The sequence below is a fragment of the Calliphora vicina genome, chromosome 4, assembly GCF_958450345.1.
Source record: "Calliphora vicina chromosome 4, idCalVici1.1, whole genome shotgun sequence".
In the NCBI taxonomy this organism is placed as follows: Eukaryota; Metazoa; Arthropoda; class Insecta; order Diptera; family Calliphoridae; genus Calliphora; species Calliphora vicina.
Window position 1 is genome coordinate 66,700,684 of NC_088783.1, and position 20,654 is coordinate 66,721,337.

The 20,654-nt window shown below is 29.0% G+C and overlaps 1 protein-coding gene across 1 annotated transcript in view; it reads right to left on the reverse strand.

Annotated features, from left to right (window-relative positions):
- The window catches only part of LOC135958470 (trithorax group protein osa), a 55,487-nt gene extending 38,672 nt beyond the window's left edge, over positions 1-16,815 (reverse strand). The window contains exon 1 of the mRNA XM_065509377.1: positions 16,723-16,815. Within this exon, the coding sequence (XP_065365449.1) occupies positions 16,723-16,815 (93 nt within the window). The remainder of the gene's footprint in view (positions 1-16,722) is intronic.
- Between the last annotated feature and the right edge of the window lie 3,839 nt (positions 16,816-20,654).

The window sequence follows — 20,654 nt, forward strand, 5'->3', positions numbered from 1 at the left end:
TAACTAAGTGAGAACAAATGACAGACAAATGTACCCTTCAAAATGACATATGTTGCAAAAATGGAAATAATCAATATCTATTAAACTTTGCTAAATATTGTGAATTATATTTGAGGAGTACAGAACAATGATGTTCCTTATTTCCGGTATAGAACACTTCATGTTCTACAATTTACCTTTAAACCAAAGTGTGCAACTTTTTCTAATGAAATTTCTTCGACAACAATTTTAAAAAGCATAAAAGTACAACTATCTTGGAAATTATATTGAAAACCGGATACCCGTAGTATGTGTGTTGTTATATGTGAGTAAATATTAAGGCCACCAACATCAAGACTACAACTAGATAGTATGTTTGTAAATATAATTTTATTATAACTAAACTTGTGTACTTACAGCAGACATTATGCGTCTACATTCATTATCCTTGTAATCCTTGGCAAATACTGTGCTAAGTACTTAAGCAAACTACTACAATGAGTTAGTAAAACAGATACATACACACAATTTATACTATACATCCCAGCGTAACGCACTATTTCTTAGCTACTATTTAAAGGCAAACAAACAAAAACTGAATACGGCAAATATTGTTTCACATCACAAGTAATTTTTTCCAACTTCCGTTTTACCCTCAAACCATTGTAACCTTTAGTTATAATTTTTGCTTAATTTTTTTTTTGTTCTTTATTGTTTTTAATGCTTGAAGTCGTGTAGCAACAAAAGTTTAGCAGCACATATTTCTGCACTAATTGCAGTAAATGAAAAATAATTTCTTCTTAGAGTTTTGTTCTAAGAAGAGCACAAAAAAATAATGAATTAAATAAAAAAAAGTTTTGCTAAGAAATTTTTCTTGTGTTTTGCAGCAAAAAATAAAGAAAAACTAAAATAAATTTTTTAAAACAAAGTTATGAAAACAAGCTTGAAATGCAGCAAAGAAATTTTATGACAATAACATTTTTTTTTCTTCTTGTATGCATACATTTTTTTTTTTAATTAATGCTATTAGAGATATTAGAAACAATAATAACTATAAATTAAGAAGAAAAAGGTTTAAGGGGTAAAGAAATGTGTCCTTGTAGAAGTTAAGGTTTTTATAAGAATGAGATAAAAACGGAATTAAAAAAGAAAATGCCTTTAAAAAAGTCGCTATTATATGTACGACAAGTAGAAAATCTTCTGTTAAAGCCATTAAATAAACTTTGATTATTTTACTACTAGCAACATGTTGCTAACATTTGTGTAAATGTTTCTCTCAACATGCTGATGTTCACATAATAAATATTTATTAATTGGAAACCTATTGCTAATGTATTTAAGTAGAAATTTAAGTGACATTAATAATGTTTAGTATATTTTTCAATAACTTGTATTAGCTAGCAACATGTTGCTAATAAGTATATATGACTTGTGGCAAATCTATCAGAAAATGATTTCTAGCAAATTCACAATCACTTGTTTTAACAAAGAAATATATATCTAGTTTTTTTCACTTCTTGCAACATGTTGCTAAAATATTATTAGAAAGTGGAAATTTGAAAATATTTTTTTCTAAATATGGTGATGATCACCAATTCTCCAGAAGACATAAGCTTGATTACATTACTCTTCTGAAGCTGAACGGAATCTGTCTTAAAATTATGATTAGTGCAAAATATCTTAGTATTATATTGGACAGAACAATATCCTGCAATCTCAATATCAAGAATATTATAAATACGACCAAAGTGACTTTTATATAAAAGGGAATCGTTGAATAGTTTATTTCAAAAACCAGTTAAGCAACAAAAAATCCAAAATTGAGTTATTGGGCGATTACTGTTGTGTAAAGGTAAATGAATCGTTTAATACAAAAATATAAATACAGCCCGCATATTATGGTGAAGCAAAGCCGACAAATCCGTGTTTAATGCAGAAAGAAGTCACTTGACTGGTTTCTACCTATGTAATACTAGGCTCTTATTACGAACGATGAATAGTTATTACCGAATAAATCTGTATATATGAATATGATGTTAAACTCTTTAAAAATGTTCACTTGTTATTTTACTTTTGAAGTTCCTAGTAAAATTAGAATAATTCTTATTAAATTTAAAATAGTAAAAATGTAATAAACATAACAAAGTTTAATGTTTATCACACAGTTAAATAAATGGATAATCTTGATAGGAAAAAAAATAAATTTTGTAAAAGTAATTTTTAAGTAGCTAGGAAGTTTTCTTTGATTTACTCAAAATCAATAATATATTGCTTGGCTAGTTTTTACACCACCATAGTGGGGAGGGTATAATGCGTTTGTGCAGATGTTTGTAACGCCCAAAAATACTAGTCTAACATCCACCTTAAAGTACACCGTTCGACTTAGAAGCACTTTCTGAGTCGATTAAACGATGTCCGTTCATCCGTCTGGCTTGTCGGCTGGCTGGCTGTCCATGTAAAACTTGTGCACAGAGTACAGGTCGCAATTTTGAAGATATTTCGATCAAATTTTGCATGTATAATTTTTTCGATCTAAGGACGAAGCCTGTTGAAACTGGCTGGAATCGGTTCATTATTTCACCTAGCCCCCATACAAATGTCCTCTCGAAATTTGACTTTATCGGTCATAAATATTTAATTTATATATGTATCTGCACAAATTTCGCTTCAAATAAGTTTTATATATACAAAATTCATTTCACCAAATTTTGTTACGATCGGTCCATAATTAGTCATAGCTCCCATATAGACCCGCTTCCGAAAATCACTCAAAAATATAAATTATTGAAATTTTAAAAGAAAAATGTTTTTGATCTTTTACTTAGTGTAGGGTACCATACTTTCTTACTTGTTTTATGGAGTAATGTATTTTAAGAACATTTGCCTTTCCTATAACAGGTGAGGTAGAGTCCATGTTGCTGAAAGAACTGTTTACCATGTTGAATTATTTATCAATGGCTTTTATTGCAACATAATTGGCTATCAACTTTGCAGAAAAGTGTTGTGATCTAAATGGCAGTTAATCATGTTACCATTCTGTTAACAGAAGCAGTAAAGTTCACAACATAGAACGCCTTGTTTACCACATTAAATTGTTTGTCAGTGGCTTTGAGTTCGATACAATCCGCTTTGAAATTTTGCAAAAACTTGTAGTGATCAGTTTATACACAGGAATATCCACTTCTGCATTTCTTTGATATCCAATTCTCCCCGCTGATCTGGGATAAAGATAGACCCCTGCAGGTGTCATGAGGGTTCATACTGATGGTTCCAAAAAGGGAGGGCTTCGCCATAACAGTCAACCTGACTTTTATAGTGATCATTTTAAAATACTGCTAATTGGCTAAGGTATTACCAAATATCTGGTGATATTTACTGATCAAACTTGGTTAAACAAAGACTGCGGTGCAGTGAATGAGATTGCAAAAAAGTTTAGAATAACGAAAATATGACTCCCTGACTATAGTAACAGCCGTAGTAACTATACATGGGCATAGATGACCTTCCTGCACTATTGAAAGGTCGACATGGCACAAATATGATGCTGTCAAATTGAGTCTATCGAGAGCACGCTTGCTACTGATTACATGATACTACGTTACCGGAACATAGTCTGCCGTTAAATGACTACTACAGAAGTCGCCATAATAAGGATGATATATTATCTCAACCAATTATGTCAATATTCTCAATGAGCTACTGTTAGGGGGAGTATTTGGTGCCATAAACCAATCATGCTTAAAGAAGCTGTCGAGAAGGACATATTCATTCATAAGATAAACTAGTGGGTTCAGCAAAACACGAGTCGATTGAGAACCTTGCTGTTGGGTATCACAATGTAATCAGTTTGAAAAAGAGTTCATCTTACTTGTTGATTTCATATCAACATGTTGAAAGTTAACAAAATAACATAGTACTCGATTATTTTTAAATGAAAAGTTGCATCAAAATATGTATAAAAAATATTCAGGGAAATTCTCGTGAATTTTTCATCAAATTCAATCATCAAATTATATAAACATGTTGCCAGCAACATAGTTTTTAATATTGGTTTAATTGTATAGACAATTTATTTTCTTAATTTGTTTTTCAGGTTCGCCCAATGTTCTCGGTTGTCTCAGAGAATAATAATAAATGTTGAGAAGCATTTTTTTACATTTATTTTGAAACTTTGTTTAAAATGGGAAAACATGTTTATCAATATTAATAAATTTTAGGGGAAACACATTATGAATAGAAAACTTAAAAAGTATTAATTTGTGATCTTCTTTTTTTGTTATGTTTGTCAATATTTCACACAAATCTAAATTGTCTGAAACAAAATAAATGGGAAAATGTTGCAGCAACATGTTTATGAGATTTTATGATTTAAATCTAACTAAGTCCTAACTTTGTTGAAAATGAATAATTTTCATATTGGATTTTTACACACTATTCCACATAAGAACAAATCGAGTACTATTTTTACAACATATTTTGTTAAACTTGAACATGTTGCTATGAATTCGAGGAGACCCAGAAGATTTTCACAAGTTTTGGTTACTTTTTATATGGATTTTGACACACTTTTCCCAATAAGAACTAACCGAGTACTATGTTTGCAACATATTTTGTTCGCCATAAGGCTTTGCAACATGTTGACAATATACAAAATATGTTGACCAAATAAAGGAGCATTTCTAATTATAAAGAACCTGAAAGCTGTCTTAAATTGTATAGTATATACTTAAAAACTATAACATATTGGTAATTTGTTTGTATTTTGAGTTATCATCTCAAATTGCAATGCAACATTGATGCAACGTATTGCAAAAAAGCAGAGATCAATTGACTCCAACATGTCGGGAATAATATAAAAAAAGAATAAGTTAAAAGTCAAACAATTTGTTTATTATCTATTAAATATTAGATAATTTCTATGTAAGGAATTTAGTTTAAATTTTGGTTCATAATAATCTGAAGCAAAATTTAAGCTGCAGAAGTTGTACCCATAACAATTAAAATATTTTTCAAAAAGTCCTTTCGTAGTATTAAATTATAATATTCTTTAAAGCACTTTTTGCTGAATTTAAATAGTAACAATATAAACGCCTGATTAAACAAGGGTTTAATTAAATATCCATAAAAAAATTATTGTCACTTCAAAGAAATCACTCCAAAAATAATAAAAAAAATCATCAACAAATAAACAATAGCAAACTAGTACTTCTTTTAATCCTGTTTATTTGTTTAATCATCTATTTTTTTTGGGGGATTTAAAACTTGTCCCTTTTATTAATTAGATTCCCGTTTATTTTTTCATTCGTCTACATTTTTAAACGTTAATATTCTATTGTTTGGCATTTTTTGTTGATGTTTATTTTCTTTGCTCTTTTTTTTGCTTTGTTTTGTTTAATCCTTTATTGTTTCAGTTAAAATTTGTATGCAAAAATAATTTGTGTTTTCATTAAGGATAACGAACAACAATGAAAACAAAAAATAAATAAAACTTTAAGGACATTAACAATCTACTTTAAAGTGTTTTGTTTTGGGATATTGTTTTATGGAAAAGAAATAATAATGAATAAATTTTAAACAATAAAATATGAAAATTTAAATGTTCTTAGAACTGAAGAAATAAACAAGTACTTTTATTAAGTACTATTAACTTTAACTATTTTTTCTATATTAATGATTTTGTCAAAATTTTTCTTAAATTTTTTTTCTTAAACTATTTTGAACACTTTAATTTCTATCAAAACTTTCTTTGAATACAATTATAGACGTTAACTATTGCATGTTTTTTTTTATCACTTTGTAAATTTTTAACTGAAATTATGATTTCATCTTAAGACAATCAATAGCACGTTCCAATTTTATAGGTTTATTTTTTTAATGTTTTCTTTGCTAAATTTCACTAACTCAAATAAAACTCAATTAGATAAATTATTAAACGTTAAATAAAAATAACACTTGTGGTTATTGTCTCTCATAAATAATTATCAAAAATAGTCGTTAAAATAAATGTGTAAATATCGTTATTTATTTTAGCATGCTGTTTGGAAAGTGATTAAGTTTTCACTGAAGCTAAAACGCTTTAAGAGTTAGGCTCAGTTTTTCAGTGTTAGGTTAAATGTTAATTAAATGGAGTTATTGAAAAGTGTAAATATTTATGGAACATAAAACAGAAATGTTGTATGGCATAAAAAAACACTTTTCAAAGAAAATGTTAAAATAGTTATAAAATACCAACTATGGTAAAAAACAATATTTAGACTGTCTGTGTCATATAATAGGATCAGTTAATTGTGATAGCAACCACTGAAGACCTCGACATCTAATAAATAAAATTTACAGTCTGCCAGTACTCATAGGATATAGCTGGTTCACACACGTGAAGTTTATTTGAGAAAGTCTTGAGTTTATAGAAGAGAGAGGAAGACAAAGAGGAACATCTTTCTAATCTACTCTCCTCTCTTATCTACAAACTCAAGTCTTGCGCAAGTAAACTTGACGTGTGTAAAACAGCACTTACTTGATCATTACCAAGTTATTAAGGGTAAAGAACGGTAAATATAAAACAGACGTTCATTTAGTCATTCTTCTCCACATTGAAGTAAACAAGTTTTCACTAGGGTAGCCCTTTTTTTGGACTTTGTGAATTTTCGATGCTTCCAACATCTAAATTTATTCTCCGTTTTGTAAAACTGAAATACTGAAAATTCTAAAAAATACTGGAAAACGTTTTGAGGTGAATAACCACCATTTTATTTTAAGTTTCGAATTTTGGTCAAAGTAGAAATATTACAAAAAAAAAATTAAATTAAAAATAGTTTTTGTATTTCATTTACTCTTTAATCTGTAAATATAAAATATAAAAATGTTCATCTTTCGTTAACATCCCAGCTAAAGCATGACTAGCAATTACTGAGTAACTAAATTTTCAATGCCTACTTCATACCATCTGCATTACTTAGAAGTAGTTTGGTAATAAGTGTTTAGATTTTTGTTAATTCAAACCTAATACAAACTGATTTAAAATAGTTTTTCTTTATTGAATTTGTTTTTTGTTTAATCTCATAAGGTCTTATTCTGAATAAAGAAAAAAATTATTTTTAAATAAAATTTGACCATAAAATTTGAACTTCAAATAAAATGTACAACCTACCCGATTTTGATAAAATTTTTAGCATTTAGTTTTTAGATGACGGAAACTTTTTTAGACATTGAGAGCATTGACAATCCAAAAAGTGCTAAATATGGGCTAGTCGAATATTTATTGGGGGATTTTATGTCAAGTGAACCAACTTCAAAAAGATCACTCGAGAATTCTCTTAGTTAGAGTGGGTCAAAATTTTACATTTTGGCCAAACAGGTAACTCATCCACGTAACTTATTATCCATTGTTCTTAGCAAAATGTGTCCCAAATAGTTTAGACAGCCATTTCTTCAATCTTTCGAAAGAAAACTATTTAAAAAAAAAAATAAGAAAATTTTAATATTTTTTCTCCGAAATCAAAAACTTTTTTGACTTTTTTTTCAAATGTTTTTATTTCACTTGACATGAAATCCCCTATATATAAATATAATACAAATAAAAATGTATGGTCGGTCAAGCCCGACCCTACACTGAGAAAATTATCAAAAAAATTTCTCTTTTAAAATTTCAATAATTTATTTTCGTGAATAATTTTTGGAAGCGATGGTTATACGGGAGGTATGAGCAATTACGGACCGATCGCCATAAATTAAATCGTGTGATTTATATATGTATATGGGAGATTTCATGTCAAGTGAACCAACTTTTGAAATCGATGTCTTCCGATCGGGATGAACTTTGCACCAAGACTAGTTCTATTTGATATTTATATTCAGACACCATTTTTCAACAAGATCGCTCGAGAACTGTTTGAGTTAGAGTGGGTCAAAATTTGACATTTTGCCCATACAAGTGTTTTTTCTCATCCAAGTAACTTATTACCTATTGTTCTTAGCAAAATGTGTCCCAAATAGTTAAGACAGCAAATTCTTCAATCATCGAAAAAAAAAATGTGAAAATCTTTTTCCAAAATTTTTGGATTTTTTTTCAAAATGGGCCTTATCTCAAAAGAAAGCTTAGATATTTTCCATGAAGACCCCTTAGTGAGTTGATTTTTATGCAAAATCTAAAATTTTGTTGACTTTTTTTTATCAAAATAGACCCTTTTTAAAATTTTTTTGCTCAAAAGAAAGCTTATGTCTTTTCCTTTAAGAGCATTTTTTTCGCTGAGTATAATACTTGTGGCATATCTATCAAAATAAATATTTTGTAACTCAAGACATACAATTTTTGATTTTTTTTAGGCAAAACAAAAAACATTTTTTTTCAAAATGGGCTGTTTTTTTAATTATTTTTTTTTGCTTCAAAGAAAGCTTAGGTCTATTCCTTTTTGGTCGCTTAGTTGGGATGCGAGTGGTATATATGAGGAGCCGCAGAACAAAAGGTTTTTTTTCGAAATTTTTTACAAATTGATTTTTTGGTATTTTTATATTTCGGTTGAAATCTTCTAGAAAAAAACCAATTTCCCAAAATTCTTATATTTTCAAAAAACTACCTTTTGTTCTGGGGCTCCTCATATATAAAAATTCGTGTTTTGTAACTAACAACATAAAATTTTTAATTTTTTTTTTGGCAAAATCAATAACTTTTTTTGTTTATTTTAAAAAATGGGCAATTTTTTAAATTTTTTTGCTCATAAGAAGCTTAGTTCTATTGTTAATAGCTTTTTGGTCTTATAGTGGGATGCGAGTGGGATATAGTTTCAAAATAAATGTTTTAACTCAAATAAGATTTAAACCGCACCTTGAGAAGTGATTTTTTATTTAATATGTATGACATTGATCCGACACAGAAAAATTATCTTTCAATTCAAATATTTATCCCGTATTGAACTGGTTTCAATTATTTCATAATTAAATCAAGTATTCATTTGCTCAAAAACAAAATTCTTGATATTTTCTATTGAATTTTTAGTTTTGAATTTGATTATTTTGACAATTGAATATACAATTTTTGTTATTGGTTGAATTTCAAATACTAAAATTATTGAATAGATAATTTTCGTAATTGAAACACAAAAAATAACAAAAATGTGTTTTCAATTACGAAAATTATGTATTCAATAATTTTTGTATTTGAAATTCAACCAATAACGAAAATTGTATATTCAATTGTCAAAATAATGAAATTAAAACTCAAAATTCAATAGAAAATATCAAGAAATTTTGTTTTTGAGCAAATGAATACTTGATTTAATTATGAAATAATTGAAACCAGTTCAATATATGACAAATATTTGAATTGAAACGGTTTAAGAAATAGTTTTTTCTGTGGAGTGAGCAACCATAGATTTACTGAAATCAAAATTTTGCAATGAATTATTTTCTGTGAAGTCACTGGTTCATACAGATAAACCAGCAGCAATTCACGCCTTGGAGGCCAAAATCGTTTGTGTTATTCGTTACAATGTTCGAAAAAGTGGGACAAAATTTAAGTGGCCCAAAATTGATAATTGACCCCGTGCAGGCCAAAATTGTTCATATTTTTATTGACATATGGCCAGAAATGCTATAAAAATTGCCAAAATTGGACGTCCAAATTGCGCGTCTTCAAGAAAAACCGCGGTGGACATATGGCCGAAATCGTTTTCAAATGTTAATGCACTGATGTATTGATCTTTCAAATAAAATTTTTTTTAATTAAAATTTTTACAATAGTTTCAAGTTCTATCGGGTTTAAAAACCCTTTATTTGCATTCAAGTCAAATTCCAACCAAATTTTCAAGTGCTTAAATTTTTAAGACTGGATTCAATAAAAAATGTATAACCTATATTCAAAACATGCCAACTGGAATTTTGATCAAAATAAGTTTTTGATGGCAAATAGTTCATCTTGATTTGGTCTTGCTGAGATTTGACAAAATAAATAAAAAAACATTAGGTAAAACACGTTGATATTCAACAGATTATTTACATTGTTACTTCCTAAAATTGTTCTATTAAATGGCCTTAGATTGTCTGTATAAATACTAATTAGATTTTTACATTATCCAGAATATTGTATATTTGTGGCAATGGAATCTGTTGGTACTCACAAGGTTTTGTTATGCTAAAGACATTTTTTTTATTATAGTAACAGAAATTTTACTGAGCAATCCAAAAATTAATCATTCGATGAAAATCCAATATTTATTACTTAAAGTCATTTTAAATGAATAGAAAAACCTTCACTTTTCATATCCTTTTAAAAACGTATAATATTTATATTCGTAATTCTTTAAAGTTTAATTGTGTGTGTTAAAGACGACATTTTTTCCTCTTGTCACATAAATTTCTAAAAAACATTCACTTTTCTTTTAAATTTCTCATTGTTTTTTTTTTTTGTTATGGGTATGAATATAATTAATTTAGCTTTTCTTTTACTTTACTCTAAGTCGCATAAGGATACGATTTAGCAAATCCTTTGTGTTTTCTATTAACATTTTTTTAAAATAAATTTTTAGTTTTTATACCATTCTCCTTTGTTTTAAATAGTTTGACACAATACTTTAATCCCATTTTATTTGCATGGTACACTGTCAGATTTATATAAACCTCTTTGTCAAACAAATATTTTAGAAACAGGACGAACACAAAAAAAAAATACCAAAGAATACAATTATTTTTTATATGATGCCTACCATTTGTTACGGAGAGAGTGCAGTTTTGGTTAAATGAAAAATAAAATTCACAAAATATTTATGCCACACAAAACACTGTTAATCCTTAAAGTTGTTGATTGGCTGGCTGGTTGGTTGGTTGGTTGGATTTATGCTGATGACAATATTAATGATGTTGATGACGACGGCAACGTTGGTGATGATGATGATGGCAAGGATATTGTTGCCACTAAAAAGTTCACGATGTTTGTTTGTTGCTGCTTTAGCGTATAAACTTCCGGTTTTAAGTTTCAAACAGAAAAGGAATTACTACAAACAAACGGAAACGGATACAAGAATGTTTGAAAAATTTATTTTTCGTTTTATTTTATTTTCTTATTAACTTGTATCTAACACACACAAAAACAATTTCAAGGGTTTTTCGTTATAAAACTTGTCAGTTTTATTTGTATTTTTTTATCACTTTTTTTATTATTATTTTAGTTAGAGACAAGTTTTTATTTGACTTGTCTTCTGTTTTCCAAAAAAATTACAAAAAAGAAGCTTGTTGAACAAGCTTTACTTTTTTTGGTTAATAAATAAAGGTTTTTTCAAAAAAAAACCGACGCGACAATTTCTTTAAAAAACAACCGGCCTTCGAACACGACCCGTTGCTTGCCACTTGTGAATATTAAATGCTGGTTGTAAGATATTAACGGTTACTATTATAACAACCAAAAGCCAAAAATGAATTTTCAGTTATTTTCGTCTGGCTAACGGAAGATCGCACATGTAATACATGAAATTCGGTTAACACAGATGATGTTTGTAGTTGCGGCTTTTTTTTGCTGCTGCTTGGCCAGAAGAGAGTAAGTCTATATGTATGTACACTATACAAACATAAAATTGTGAGTGAGTGTAATGAAATAATGCAAATAAAACCGAAAGTGTTTTGTTATTTTTGTTGTACTGCCATGACAATGACTTATCTACCAAAGTATGTATGAATTTTTAGACTACCATGATCTTGTGCATACGAATTCCACTCCCTAAAGAGTTTTGAATATACGATTACAAAAGAGCAGACCAGAGATGATGATCTCTCCACATTCACACTTGTAATGTAAACAACCTGTTTGTTGGTTAAAAGACACACTTTTTTTATAAAATGCAAATTTTCCAATGCTCATTTACACTTAAATGTTAAGTAGTTGATACTCGTACTTGTATTCAGGGGATTATTTGATCAGTTGATGCTTGATAATATTTTAGGGCCCCATTAATCATAAGTTAATGTCGTTAATAGTTATCTGTTACTAGTTATCAACTGAGAAAGGATTTCTATAGTCCGTTAGCAAATGCTGATTACAAATACCCTGATAATTCCATTCAAATCCGGCACAGAGGTGTCGGTGGGAAAAATCTGTCAATTCTAAACTACTGGTCCGTTTGCAAAATAATGTACAAACAAATTGTACAGGAGGACAAAATCATCCAGAAAATAAAATTTGTGACCACTCTGCTAGAATTCAAGATGGGATACAAGCTCGTAACTTGCACAAATACGGGTAGCAATTGGGAAGATCCATGTGAAAGCGGACAGCAGTCGGATTCACCATATCCGGAAGCTCATTCCGATGTAAAAATATCGCGATTTAAAAATTGAAAAATGTGTTAAAATAGTCTAAAATTATATACACATAATTGTCCATAACTTTGATTCTACTCTAATACTTAAAGATATTGTCCTTAAAATGGTGTGAATAAAATTGTTTACTTCCAAAAGGTTAAAGGTCAATAGTCGAAGTATATATTTCAATGTAAAAAATATCAAAGATCGCGGTGTTAGAAATTCAAAAAGAACATGGCATGAGGACACCTTAGCTCTCTACTATATTCGTGCAAAAAATATTCGATTGAAACTTGATTAGTTCAGGAGTTATAAAGAAAAACGTTATTAAAAGTACGTTTTTTCATATTAATGTATATTAAAATTTAAGCACCTGTGTTTTTTTAGCAAAAAAATTGAAAAATTGATTTGTTCTATTTTCTATTTGCTTAAATTTTAATTTGTATGCAAAAACGTACTTTTAATAACGTTTTTCTTTATAACTCCTGAACTAATCGAGGCTCCATCGAAATTTTTTTTGCACGAATATAATAGAGAGTATTGGTGTGATATTTTTCAGATTGAAATATATACTTCGAAAATTGAACCTTTTAGAAGTAAACAATTTTATTCCTTAGATATTCCAAAGATATTGTCCTTAAAATGGACAATATCTTTGCCTTTAAAATGGAATCAAAAATTATGTTGGACTTTGAGTAGTTTCAATGTTATGGCCAATTATGTGTATCCAATTTTTGGGAATTTTAGCAAATTTTTCAATTTTCAAATCGCGATATTTTTGAAATGGAAAGGGTTTCCGATGAAAAAGTCATTGATTTGAGGAACCCTTTGGAACCGTAATATGTGTGGTAAATTTCATTAAAATCGAAGATGTCAAATCCGAAAATTGCAGTTTTCTGTCCGTTTTGATATGGATCCTCCCAATTGAATATTAATTATAAAATTATTAGTATGTACAAAAATAATGTTTAATTCACTAAGTTTTTCAATGTTGAACTTTTCGATTTTTACCTAAACTTTTGTTTTTCTCAAATATCTTTCGTAACAAAGAGTGTTCTAAAAAAACTTAAACCCTTCAATATAAAAATTCTATAAAATACGTAAATTTATTCAAATATTGTACATATTCATTAAACATTAAAATATTTCCGGATATCCTCCCATTAAAGATTTTATTGTTCCTTCCGTTAGCTTTTTGGGCAAGGTGCTCCACATGTCCCTGGAATACCTTTTCTTTAATTCTTTTTTTACAAGAGCCAAATACCTTTCCACAGGCCGAAGTTCTGGACAGTTGGGTGGATTTGCCTGAAATATGAAGTCACTCTATGCTGTTAAAGGCGTTTTTATAGACACTCCGTAATATATATTTCTGTGTTTATCGTGCCAGAAGTCACAAATGATTGACTACTTTTGCCACAACTGCAAATGACTTGCCACACAAGAAACTTCTTGGGGAAACTTCTATGCGTCCATCGGCAACATACAAATCTTGACCGGGATGTTGTGAAAAGTTTGCCAGTACATAATTTTTATCATCCATCACACAACTGGCGTATTTATACCCTATATCACCATAGTGAGGAGGGTATAATGCGTTTGTGATGATGTTTGTAACGCCCACAAATATTAGTCTAACACCTACCTTAGAGTATACCGATCGACTAAGAATCACTATCTGAGTTGATTAAACGATGTCCGTCCTTCCGTGTGGCTGGCTAGCTGGCTATAAAATTCTATAAAATTTGGTACATATAATTTTTTCGGCCCATTATTTCTATTATTTCACTATAATTTAAATGTTTAATATTTTGTTTCGAAAGATTGAAGAAAGAGCTATCTAAACTATTTGGAACACATTTTGCTAAGAAAAATAGGTAATAAGTTACATGGATAAGAAAAAACACACGCTTGGCCAAAATGTCCAATTTTGACCCCCACTAACTCAGAGAGTTCTCGACCGATCTTGTTGAAAAATTGTGTCTGAATTACTATCCAATAAAACTAACTTTGGTGCAAATTTTTTGCTCATTTACTTAGTGAAGGGTATTAAATGGTCGGGCTTGACCGACCATACTTTTTTACTTGTTTTATCAATTTATTCGATCGTTAGAGCTTTTTTTCTCCCTAATCCATTTTTTCTTTCAAAGTTCAAGTCTTCCTCATACTATTTAAATGTTTTTTTGTGTAGATATTAATCAAAGTTTGTTTATTATAAAAAAGTAAGAAAAAATAAATCAAAACATATAAAAATTACCCCAATGGTTTTTGTGTAGGGAAGTGGTTAGTTTACTAACCATCGCACAGTGTCAGATCTTTCTAATTTGGGGGGACTAAACTCAACAATTTGTTTGTGTTTTTTTGCTTCAGTTTCAATTCAGTATGAGAGACAATTGTCCAAATAATAAACTAATGCATATCAAAGTGAAGAAATGTGAACCAAAACAAGGTAATGATACTCCGAATGTCGTGTTTTTTGCAGAAAATAAAAATTTAATTTCTACCCGCTGCATTTTCACTAAATTTGAACAATTATAACTTTTGGTTTTTTAAATGTTTTTATTTTATTTAATAATAACAATAATGGCTTTTTAAGAAATAAGAGAGAATAAGTTTCCGGGCGGTTCATATAAAGCGTTTTATTGTAAGTATATCTGGAAAGTGAGAAAGAAATCTTTCATGAACTCAAAAATATAGAATTCCATTTCATTCCAGGGTTCTTTTGTCAGCACATGATATAGATATATGGCCTATTGGGATTACAAAATATGTTTTGTACCTTTTTGCATGCACATCTTTCAAAAGTTAAGCAATATAGTTTTTAGGGTTAAAGTTGTTTAAGGTTTATGTTTAAGGGTTAACGTTTTTCGATTTTAGTAAAACTTTCAGACTATATTAAAAATTATATCGACTATAATATTATGAATAAGTTTTACATAAAATACATAACAGTAAGGAAATTGGCGTCATTCGCAAAAATATGCCCAAATAATTAATTTTTCTCGAAAATCGTAAAATATAAATCGCAGGTACGGAAAACCTATAGAAGACATTTTCACATTTTTATTCCCTATTATGTTGACAATAAATCCCCAAGTAATGATCAAAAAATTCTAAAATTTGATTAACACAATTTTTAAAAATTTGAAAATGGAGTTTTGAAACTGTCGTTAAAAAAATTAATTTTTTTTTGTCATACCTGCGAATAGGTTAACGATATCCTACGAAGACAAAAACTCATATACAAGTAAATATGGATATATTTTAAGTAAAAATTGGCTTCAATTTTAATATTTCTTGAAATATGTTAATTTTGTTCCTACATTTCTTATTCTAGTGGCCTGAGACACGTTAATGGCCTGGGGAATTTTTAATAACTTTAAAATTTTTTAACCAATTTTAGTCTGTTTTATCTCATTAGAACGATAATTCCGGGTACATGTCTATTCTTTTAAACTAAATTGCCAAAGTAATTTCTTAATGGCAAAATTTTTACAAAAGCTGAAAAAATTGCATTTTCCACCCTTTAAATTTTAGTTTCGTGTTCGGTTTTCTTCGGTTTTTACTTTTAAACTATTTTCAGTAGAAAAATTTAAAATTAAGAAATTTTTTGCGGTGACTCTAGTCCAGATGTTAGTAACGAATAAAAATATTATTCTAACACCCACCTTAAGTATATCCATCGACGTAGAATCACTTTCCCTATCCTATCCAAACTTGGGACAATTGCGGATATCAAGAAATTTCAAGTCGATCGGAATATCAAATTCAGAGATACAGCATTTTATATACCCAGGTATGATGCCGTTGACACAAAGGTTAAAATCCGATTTTTTTTTTGTTATACATTTTTTTTCACTTATAAATTTCAAAATTTTATTTTTTAAAAAATTAAAAAAAAAATAAAGAAATTCAAAAAATAGTTTTGCCATAAAATCCCTTTCCTATTAAGTTAAAAAAAAATTTAAAATTTTTTTTTAAATTTTGAAATATATTTTCAACACAGCTGAATATAGCTCACTTACCTGTTTAATTTGATATTTTTATTTATTGTTTTACTAAGAGGAGAAACTTGAATAAAATCGGTCATAAAGTTAGTCCGATATTTTGAAAAAGACCAGAGGGCTGTGCAATTTTTTGATTCTTTGGAATAAAAATTGTCAGTCTTTTATTAATACAACACCTACAACATTTTAAAATATCTTTTTCGAATGTTGTATGAAAGCTTTAGTATTACCAAAAGTTTATACATAAACAAACAAAATTAGCTCATTATTGTGCAAATCAGTTTATGAAAAACGATAATTTGTTTTAATTAAATGTCAATTGTAATCATTTTTTACACAAATATTATAATTTTTTATTTATTTTTATTCACATTTTTTTACCGCTAAAATAACCAGAATCATTTTAGAGTCAAGTCTCTTCAATATTCCCCCAACAATTGCTTGGAATTCAAACCCCATCAACACCATCATCTTGATCAGCAGCAATAACCTTACACAACATTTCTTCAATTTCATACGTTAAAGTTACGGTCAAGTTAAAACTCATTACTAAGAAATCATTCCCACACTCACACTCTTCCTACAATTTACTCTTTTACACACTTTTCTCTTCAATAAACACAAAAATCTAAAACAACAACAATAAGACCCACAAAAAGCCATAAAAATAATCAAAATAATTTCGCTTTCATTTGCATCATCAACAAACAAACAACATCACAAGAAAAACATAAATAAATACAACAACAACTACACACCAACAACATACTTATGTTGGCCAAAAAAATGTTTTACCTAAATACCAATACCAGATATGTATTGAGACTTTGGTCTCTTATACACATAACAAAACCGGTTTAATTTCAGTTTACAAGAAATATAGAGAGAGACTTTGTACCTTTAAAACGTGCTCTCAGTTGATCTTTAAAATTCACACGCAACATTATTTACTTATACATTGTTGTTGTTGTTGTTATTGTTATAATCATAAAGCCGCCAATGATCGTAATGACGATGATGTTAATGGTTGTGGTCTTGGTCTTGGCCTGTCAAGACTCTCCTTACCCACCACCATCACTTTTGCTTTCATGCACTCACCATTGTGTTTGGGTGCATACGTGCATAATGATGGTAAGTGAGTGAATAGTTACTGGAAAAACACTTCGTCTCTACGTCTTCTTCGTTTTAGTCTTAATAACTGCATTTTGAAGTTTAATAGTTTTTCCAGTTTTTCTCCATGGCTGTTGGCTGAAATGAAATAACATTTGAAAATAATTTTTTTTATTCATTTTTGAAGTTAGTAACCATTATGACCCCTTATTAAACCAGTATTAAAATTATATTTGGTTTTCGTTTCGTTTCATCTGCTTGTGACCGGTGGGTGGTAAAAGACAAAGAGCCTGTTTTTTTCTAATACTTTTAGTAACATTGGGTTGGTATGAAAGTAATTTCCTTATTGTTGTTTACCTTTATAAAAAGTCAGCATGGAATGTTAGTTTTGGGCCATTCATCAGTTTCTTTAAACAAATGAATCAAACAACGTATCTTCCTTGAACAAAGTACGAATATTGTAACCAAAACATAGTATGAAAGCCGATGTAACAGGTCAAGTCGATCAAAGCAAGCTATGATTCATTCTGTGTACAAAAGCAGAAATTAAAAAAAGAAAAAAATATTTTGAGGACAAATACTAATTTGATTCAAATGAATAAGAAAATACCCAAATAGGGTTTCTTAGAAATTGAAACAACTATGGTAATTTTTTAAGAAATCATTTTGTATCAATCTAAAATAATATTTGTTTATCTTCCGTTTTTATAAAGTATACCAATAGATAAAAGTATTCCAAATAATTAATCACCATAAATAATAAATCAAATAAATATGCTCAGGATCACTTTTTGAGTCGATTTAGCGATGTCCGCCCGTCTGTCCGTCCATATAAAACTTGTAATCAAATTACAGGCCGCAATTTGAAAGATAATTCGATAAAATTTAGAACAAGCTCTTCCATTACCCCAAGGACGAAGACTATTGAATTTGGTAATAATCGGTCCATTATTTCTCCTAGCCCCCATACGATTGCCCTATCTGAAAATAGTTAAGCTCTCATAAATACCTTAGTTATACAGATTCCAAACCAAACTCTGCAAAAATAAGTTTTGTATAAGTCAAACTGATCCGTCCACTATTAGTCATAGCTGCCATATAGGCCCACTTCTGAAAATCACTTTAAGTGGCATAAATCTCTTAAAAATGTTGGTATTCCAATAAAATTCAATACAAACAATTTATATATATACAAAAGTCATGTCACCAAATTTTATAACGATCGGTCCATAATTAGTCATAGCTCCCATATAATGCCCACTTCCGAAAATCATTTTCGGAATTATATTGGTGTAGGGTATCATATGGTAGGGCTTGACCGACTATACTTTCTCACTTGTTATTATTGATGTTATTTTTACATAGTTATTACCTCAAATTACAAGATCCTTAACATTATTTTATATTTTTAAAATTATAAGATGCTATCATCATTGAGCAAAATCATTTTTTATTTTCTTGTCAGATTTTCCCATTGAGTTTATATGTAAATATTAATCGTATCATTACATATGGTAGTTTAACTTTCATACCACTTTAATATTTCGAAACAGTTTATAATGTGAAAAAAAACAAGTAAGAGTACTATATTCGGCTATGCCGAATCTTATATACCCTCCACCTAAATATGATGGTATAACAACTGAATAATATACATAACAATTGTTAGAAATACTAGTTTACGCAGACAATATTTTATTTCAAAAGTACATAATATAATTGAAATTCGTATTGGAACGTATGAAATTTAACAATTTATATACTTAATATTTATTTAATACGTTTGGTCAACATTTTTCCTTTTTTACCAGATTATAAAAAAGGGTATACAAATATATTTAGACAAATTTCAAGCTATTGGGTTGTGGGACTTATATGGGAGCTATGACCTATTATGAGTCGATTGTCATAAAATATTTTAACGTGATTTTTATGTATTTATATTGGAGTTGTTGCGAAATATGGACCAATATTCACAAAATTCAGTAGTATGATTTTAAAAATTACTGATCGGTGTACTATTTTGGTTCAATATATGGAGGCTATGACCAATTGTGGGCCTATCATCGTAACATTTGGTACATCGATTTTTGTGTACATATATTGAACAAATTTGTTTCGAATTTTAACCTGATAACTATATTTGTAAGAAATTTATGAGGAGCTATGGTTAAATATGGACCGATATTCACAAAATCCAGAAGTATGATTACTGGATTCAAATTACTGGATCTGTGCGTAATTTCATTTTGATATCGATATGTTTTTAATTCTTTTTAAGGTTAATATCTTTTTTCGGAAATCGTCCTTATAGGGGAGCTATGACCAATTATAGGCCAATCTGCATACAATTTGGTACAGTGATATCTATATATATGAGTATTATTTTTGTCGAATTTTAGCATGTTAAATGTATTTATAAGAGATTTATGAGTACTTAACTGATTTTTGGAAGTGGACCTTATATGGGAGCTATGGTCAAATATGGACCGATATTCACAAAATCCAGTAGTATGATTTCTAAATATAAACTATGGATGTGTGTGAAATTTTGTTTTGATATTGATATTTTTTAGATATTTATGTAGGTTATTGTGTTTTTCGGAAGTGGTCCTTATATGGGAGCTATAACCAATTATCGGCCGATCTTCATAGAATTAGGTACAGCGATTCTGGTATATATGGGGATTATTCATGTCGAATTTCAACTTGATAGCGATATTTATAAGACATTTATGCTTATTTAAGAGATTTTCGGAAGTGTACTTTATATGGGGGCTATGGTCAAATATGGGCCGATCCATGAAAAATTTTGTAATATAATTTCTTTTACCACGAAACTTATTTTTGCTGAATTTCATGTGGATATTCCTATTCTGTAGGCATTTATAGACCATAGAACCATATTTCGGGAAGAAATTTGTATGGGGGCTAGGAGAAATCATGGACCGATTCTTATAATTTTCACCAGAGTTACTCCTTTTATCATAAAAGTAACGAGTGCAAAATTTTATGATATTAGCTGCAATAAATTTACAAAAAATTTCCAAAAATATGTGAAAATTATCAATTTTTTTTGAGGTTGTCTCACATTTTCATTCATAACTTTGGTTCCACTGTACCGATTTCGCTGATTTTCAATACCAAACTGCTTAGGACAATAATAAACATTTTTCATGCAACTATACTAAGTTTGTTTGCGTATTTTGGACGTGAGCGTGTTTTACACAGACAGACAGACGGACAGACGGACAGACAGACGGACATGGCTCAATC